Here is a 7888-nt window from a genome sequence, read left to right as displayed (position 1 = left end):
ATAATGTGGGAGAATAGGGGAGGAGTCTTGCTTGTAGCCAAACACAAAGGGGGAAGACACAGGAGGTGGAGGTTGAAAGTATCTTCTTCTTCTTACTTGCAAAAACCACACAACAATGTAACAAGAAAGAGATGTATATCCTATATATCTATGAGTGTTCTCTAACCCTAGTGCACATGGTCCATAGTCTGAACCCAAACCATACATATGTGGCAATCTAATTATGCCATGATTATAGTAAACTATAGTAGTCGCCATACAACTGATGTTATTCGGTGAGACATATCAACCATACCTGCAACAACTGACCACGGCAGTGACATAAATGTGAAACAATCACCCGAGGGTTACATCATGGTGAACACTAGTTGAGCTTGACATCTCAACACCCGGCACATAACGGATGTTCTAAAGGAGAAGATTGGAGCCATAAATGACTGTGAGCATAATCTCTCCAACACCTTGAATTGGATAAGAAGAATTGTTGGCACAAGTAACTCTCTTGCCAACCAGTGCAGGTGCCAGTCTGCCAAACATATCACTCCTAGAGTTGATGTGCCTAGCGGTACCACTTTCAAAGCACCATGCATTTGCATTATCACACTGATTGCATGTGTATCCTGAGAGGGAGCAAGTACAAAAGGTCCAATCATCCTAGCTGTTGCATCTTCCTTTGGAGCATTTGACCCAAAATAGTCTTCCACAAATATGCTGACTCTCTCTTCTTTTCCTTGGCTATCCTCTTCTTGTACTCATCTACGTCGTGCCCTGGCTTCTTGTAGCAGTGGCATTTTCCCTTGTACTTGGGCTTCTTTGCACTATCCTTAACTTTATTTGATGGCTGTCCTGAATTAGCCCTAGGCTAATAGCCATTGAACTTGTCTTTTCCTTTTTACTTCTATTTGGCAATAAAAGCATGTTCCCCACCATGCTGCGCTAGGTTCTTCCTAGTTTGCTCATCCTATAACTAAAGTCCCACAAGCTCCTGAAAAGTGAGAGGAACATGATTTCCCCTCATAGAAAAATTAAGAGACAATGAAAGCCCAAATAAGAATCTAGAAGACACTTCAACGTGGTAGAGAGTTTAACATGTGAAAGCTCAAATAAGACTCTAGAAAAGAGTAACCAATTCTGCATCAGTGATAACTTCATCAATATTTAGGAGCTTCTCCCTAAAGTCCTGAATATGTGTGATATGATTTGTCATCGAATCACCTTCCTCCTTTGTGCATGTGCAAGCTCATGCTTCAAAAATGAGACGCTAGCCTCATTACATGATTGATACATAGCTTTCGATACGTCCCTTGCTACCTTTAAGGACTTATATGACCATATATGAGGTATAACTGACCTCTTCACAGAAAGGGAAATCAATGACAGTGCCTATGCATCTTTGGCCTCCCATCTTGGCTGCTCCTAAGTTGGGCCTACTAGTGTGCTTGTACATGGACTTGTTGCCCACCATGACCAGCACGGAGTGCATGGAGCTATGTCCAGAGACAACAAAACACAAGGAGGAGTTGGTACCATCCAACTTTCAACCAGCTTCAAATTGCCTCCCAATTTAGGCGACCAGCTCATGATGTACTGTTGCTGCAAAGTTTAGGCCATAAAAGATGTCACTTGATAGCAGCTAGCCGTTTTGTCAAAATAAGATCCAAAATGAGGTCACCTAGCCCAGAAGAAGCTCCCAAAGTGCTTAGAAAGAGGCACCTTGACCTATAGAATGGCGGTTGAATGCAATGAAGCTAGACAACAAGGTTCTTTTTGACAAAATTGAAGTTTTTTGCAACAAAAGCCATCCCTAAGGGTGGGAGAGGTGAGGGTGGTGTGGGAGCAAGGCGCAGCCTTCTCTGATACTAAAATGCGAACAAAATGGAAGCTTGGAGGCGGTGGAGGAGGAGAAAGCAAGATTTCAAGATGAAGAATGAAGAGTACAAGGGTTGTCAACATGAAAAAAACCCACGATGGCCACCCAACTAGGGTTAATCCACACACGCATAACTCAGTCTACTAATTGGGGTTAGGGGTCAAAAACCTTATATAAGGATAAAAAGTGCCCCTACCCTTATTACTAACTACATATTGGGCACCACCTTAATTAATACATTAATTCTAACACTTTCTTTATCTTCATGGGTTGCATCTTCACGTGGCGCTTTGCTTCGTTGCTACTAGGTTGCTCTTTTTCTCAGCCATGTCACTCTCAGTCAGGCATTTTGCTTATGTGGACTGCTCTTGCTCAAAAACAAGCAGCCATTCTTTGATTTCTTCATTCATGATTGTTTTCTTCATCCATAGGTGTAGGGTTTAGGGTTGCTTCTTCAAATGTGGGTTGATTCTTTGTCCACAATAGCTTCACCTTGGGCAACTCGCTTCCTTGCACAAGTAGGTCACTTTGTCTCCCACCATGCTCCACACTCGCTCCTAAGCGGCCATGAAAACCATAACCCAGCAAAGGATCACCATGTGTTAAGATAATATTCATTCATGACGAACATGTACAAGATAAACCATAATGCTAAGAGCCACATTCTTGCTCATTCCATACATGTGATACAAGATCCAAGATGATGAATGACAAGAAAGGGTAGTTAAGTTTATTGATACCTGCATAGGTGCACACCCGTCCACATCTCATGGTGTGAATACACCTTATTGATAAGTGTTCTCGAACCTTCGTGTTCTTTACTAATCTGAGCATTGGGGTGTACATTTAGAATATCCTACCTCTTCCACTGCTTCTCCAAGAAGTGTGGTTGAAAATTCCCTCCAAGAATGCCTAGCACATTTTCAATCATGTTGTCAGTGATGAAAATCTTCTGATCTTGATAGACTATTTGTCCCTCCTTCACGTTCACTTCCTATACCAACCTGGTGAAGTTGTTGAGAGCATCCAAATTGGACTTTTAAAGAGCGAGTGAAGAGATCCCATATGTCCCGATTTCAAGATCAGGGGAGGAGAGGCTCACGCTGTGCTGCACAAGGGGAGCTCCTGGATTGGGCAAAGAGGGAGGAAAGATTATGTCAGGAGTTCTCGGACTGTGCAAGGGGGGAGGAAAGATAATGAATGCCTTGTTATCAGTTGATTAATTTTGAGCATGCCAATCCATAAATTGAACCAATTAATATCAATATAATAGGCAGACTTTCTTAGGAATCTTAACTTCTTATGTATCTTGACTATATCATAGTGCTTCACATTTAGACAAGCTTTGGCATCTTGACATGCATCCTTGTAAAGAATACAATCATTTGTGCAAGCACGAATGAGCTTGTAGTTCATATCGAATGTTGCACGTACCTACTTTTCCTCTTTCTTGGACTTTGGACTGTGATTCCTTTTGGAAGCAATGTTAGCGCCCTATAGGCACCCTATGTATGAGGGAGCAAGTGGCCAACTGAGCCTAACCATTTACATCTCGAATTGGCTATGGATGGTATTCCCTTTGGACACAAATCCACATCTTATTATGCATGGCCAATGGTAGTTGTGACTACAATATTCCTTTGTGGGGCCTACTATGAATCTCATGTTGGCCCTAATAGTGCTAGCCAAGAATAAGGTGGACATGTATCTCGCGCCATTGTTGGATGAGCTTCAAGCTTTGTGGCATCGCACTCAAGTGTATGATATCTCATGATCCATCGACAAAAGAGACTTGATATTACAGGGGATTTTATTGTGGACCATGCATGCCTATCCTAGACTATTATGCATAATCATGCAAGTCTTGAAGTGCAAGGATATCATGTTTGCCCATATTGTGAAAAGTGTTTGAAGAGACTCTATTTCATGCATCTTAGGAAGGTGGTGTCTGAAAACCAACAAAAATATCTACATGGAGATCCCTACTACATCCATCCTTCATTTGCTAGCACCTTCATTCGTGAAAAAAGGAGATTGGCCCACTTAGCATGTCCTGGCTTTCTATTTTCCACACCCTTCCTTATTTGAAGTATTTAAAAGACACATCTTCAAGGTCTAATGCACATTCTAAATGCCCATGGAAGCATATGATATGGGATCGAGACAATTGGAAGGCACAAGAGGGACATGAGGGTCATTGAAATTGAGAACATCTAGCAAATGGAGGTGAATGTTACTGCGATGATGTCAAAAGTGTGACTGTGAGCATGAAAACCCCAACAAGTATATGTACACATTCTTTGAGGTATGCTTTGACAAAAAGCTAAGTGGTCTAAGCCACATGATTGGCACAAGATGTAGGTAAACCATTTATTTGGGCCATCTCATATTTTCATATCACATGTACTTATAAAAAACATCCATTGCACATATGTATGTATAGTATGTATAGTAACATCCATCTCACATTGCCACTACAACAATGGCATTTTGAGGTTTCATAATGGACGAGGTTGGAAATGCCATTAAAAAGCTATGGACATCTTCAAAGGAAATTGCAGAGTCATCAATGGATCCAATGAGAGTTCAGGGCATTGATACATATATACAATTTCCAACAAGCATTTTGAATATTGAAAATAAATCTGGTGGTTCAACTAACATATAAAGGAACCATGCACAGTCAATGAATGTTCCCCTTGGGGTGCTTTATGAAAGTTTTAGAAGGGTTTGTGAGGACAGTAATCAAACTTAGAATTGAAGTGGAATCCCTTTGAGCTGCATACCAGTGACTGCCAAAACAAATTCTTCAACTCCATTCAAATATAGTGGCAGAAGATAAAGTAGCTCAAGTCTAATCTCGCAATAGTCAATAGCACCAAGAACGGTCCCTAACTTATTCCTATAACGTATTTGCAAGTATATCCTTGATTTAAAAACTGCAACTACTGACTCTGACCAAAAATATCAATGGTAAGTTACTTCTTAAAATTTTGAAGTATTTCCAGACAATCACCCAAATAAGAAGTAAAGTCTCTTCTTTGTTCTTCTTCAATGTCATTGTAGATCTGCTGTTCTATTCTGCCTGCTTTACATAAATCATATTGTTATCTGTTGTAGCTAAAAAAACTCTATCTTTCCACATCGCCTCCTGAAACTCCATTGGCTAACAAGCTGCTCACCCACTTGTGGTGAAAATCAATATTGCAGAATGTTTCCCGTTTTCTTTTCTCTGCAAATGTGAAGAAGGGACCCTGTAACATTTACAAATGCAACATATCGGTCAATATATCATCGTCCTCTTTTTTAAATTTAAAAGCGCAATTATGCAAGCAAAGTCTCACCCTACAATCATGGCAATATGTCGAACATAGTGCAATGCTTTGGCTCTACCAACCTTTGCAAATGCCTGTAGTCTGTGGTTCCTAGATTGACAATCTGGAGTTGCTCAGCAATTGCTACTATACAGCAATCCACAATGCTCATTTTGTGTCTGGGAGAATACAAATCAAAAAGCTCCTTGATTCTACATAAATCATCATCTACAAGACCCACTAAATCAAAATTCTTGTTCAAGATGCACATGAGTAATAATCTTTCCAAGCCTCTCTTCCTCAACATGTGAGCTATCTCAGCCAGACATGGTTGTGGGAGTAATAATGCTGCCCCATCAGCTTGCATACATTCAAGGGCCGCTGTATAAGAGCGACACAATGCTTCTTCAGACTTGTTTAGGGGCTTCATTAAGACATTAATTACAAATCTTGAGTCCAAAATCCAAGACATTCTTCCTTGTCCTGCATTTGCAGATTTACTGCTTGCAACAGCCCTGGAAGTCAGCTCCTCCAACAAATAGGTTACAAGTCTTGGATTAAAGTTTGCAGCTTTGCTATTAGCAAGATGGACTTTGTTGCGGACTTCACGTACCAAACAGAACCTGGTTCAAAAGAAAGACAAAACATATCCATGCTAAGACAATAATTTCAAACTCTCACGAGTAAACCAATTAAACATTATAACATCATGATGAAAGAGACCATTGCAAGGCTCATCAAATTTAAGAGCTCTGATAAAAGATACAAGAAAGATTAAACAGAAAAGAGCACCATGAATTACCAAGGAGACCGAGAGCCAACAAAAATTCAAGAACCGTTAATGGTGTAACCATCATTTTGAATTTCACGGTTAAATAAATACAAAATGATACTTGTTATAAGTACAACTGTCAAGTTATAAAATAAATGTTTATATTACATGTCTGCCAATTCTGTCCAAGTCGTGAGAGATACAACTACGAATGTCTTTACACTTAGTACATATGACTAAACAAAAGCATCAGTAATGATGCCAAAAGAGAAGCCGAATCTTGGTCTCACGCATTACCATCCTTCGACTCCCACTTTTGATCTGAAGAAGCGGTCCTAGGGATAGACAAAAGCCCAAAAATCAGCTTAAAACATGAACTGTACTACTTTCTTTGTATAACACATACCCTACAAATTACTTCCTTCTTTATCCCAACATACCTACACACACAAAATTCTGCACTCACATAAATAGAGAAACTTTACTTTCTTTTACTCAGCACACCAAGAGACTCAACACACACACACAGTCCACACCAGTTCATACAAGTTCAGAGAGGATTTTATTTTTTTTTGGGTTGTGTGTGTGTTTTGGGGGGGGAGGGAGCGAGGAGCTTTAAGGTCAATAACCAATAGCAGCAGCATTATAAAACAATAGACCTCCAGAAGTTAACAACAAAGAGAATTGTAAGGTAGAGAGAGATCAAAACAGTGTTGGAAAAACCACCCAAAGGAGACAAAATCAACCAGCCCTCAATGCTAGGGCCCTAAAGCTACACTAGGCTCTAAACTCTCATGAACGATGAGCACAAGTGGCAGATAATCTAGCCATGAGTTGGAGGAAGTTCCAAGCTGACACATGAACAATCATTTGAATACCCAAGAATGTTTGTCGGGAATCCCAAAGCACTTCTATATAAACTTGAGCAAGGGTGTCCTGATAACCTTCTAGATCCCTGCTCAGCCCCACTTAGGGAAGTTTATTTACCCAAGAATGACCCAGTTTTACGATGATAAGTGAATATTTAGATTGAAAACTCCCTTTACCATTTATACCCGGCCAATTCGGAATCGTATAGCTGCATTCAATTCAGTTTGAAGAACTCTTTCATGCCTCCCCTCCAAGCATTTCTCCCTCAAAATGTCAGTAGGAATGCAGAGATTCAATTGATGGAGATGGTCGCCAAAGATCACCTTTAAATCTGTCTGATAGACAAGCCCCTTTCATCAGAATCTGCTGCTGTAAAGACAGACAGGCATACAGCCTGTCAAGGTAAGCTCCAAGACCTACCAGCAAGGGGCAGGTCAAGGGCAGAAAATGATCCAGGATAGAAACAGCTTGTTGCCCAACTTCTGTGCATACAATGATCCACTGCTGCCCCTTTCTACATCCCTACATGGCTACTCTATATGATACCTTAGTAATCTACACAATGGTCCTTATCTTCTTTCTCCCTTCCCCCTTCCGTTGAAATCAGACAGCCCTTCATCTATGCTAGAAACATAATAGAATGTGAATATTGTACTCTCTTAGCTCTGTTCACGCTGCTACAAAGGGACCTGATGCCAAGATCAGCTGTAACTTCAAGCCTAATAAATTTGCACTATTACATCTCTCACTGCTTTGATAAAGGATCTATCTGGCTAATTGACACCTTCATGGTGGGGGACAGCGGACATGTCCTGTGAAGGGTATCGGTAGCATTCCTTTCATCACGACTTTTGGAGATGAAAAGGTAATATCTGATATGCTCTACGTACCGAATTTGTGTAAAAATTTATTGTCTGTCAGCCAGATTGACAAGCACAATATGTTGGTGCACTTCGAAGGCGGAAAACTCACAATCACGTACAAGGAGAACGGATAGGTGGTGGCACAAGGCATCGAAGAAAATGGGCTAGGCCGGCTCAGCGCCTTGCTAGTACATGGGGA

General features: G+C 40.7%; 1 protein-coding gene across 1 annotated transcript in view; it reads right to left on the bottom strand.

Annotated features, from left to right (window-relative positions):
* Positions 1-6015: 6015 nt before the first annotated feature.
* LOC147898619 (uncharacterized) overlaps positions 6016-7888 on the bottom strand; it is a 101424-nt gene continuing 99551 nt past the window's right edge. Inside the window, exon 6 of the mRNA XM_087378749.1 lies at positions 6016-6291. Coding sequence (XP_087234875.1) covers positions 6243-6291 — 49 coding nt within the window. The 3' untranslated portion in view covers positions 6016-6242. The remainder of the gene's footprint in view (positions 6292-7888) is intronic.

The sequence above is a fragment of the Dipteris shenzhenensis genome, chromosome 9 (assembly GCF_047967505.1).
Source record: "Dipteris shenzhenensis isolate YYH24624 ecotype China chromosome 9, Dip_SZ_1.0, whole genome shotgun sequence".
Classification (NCBI taxonomy): domain Eukaryota; kingdom Viridiplantae; phylum Streptophyta; class Polypodiopsida; order Gleicheniales; family Dipteridaceae; genus Dipteris; species Dipteris shenzhenensis.
The sequence above is the reverse complement of the archived record's forward strand: the minus strand, read 5'-3'. Positions and strand labels throughout refer to the sequence as shown.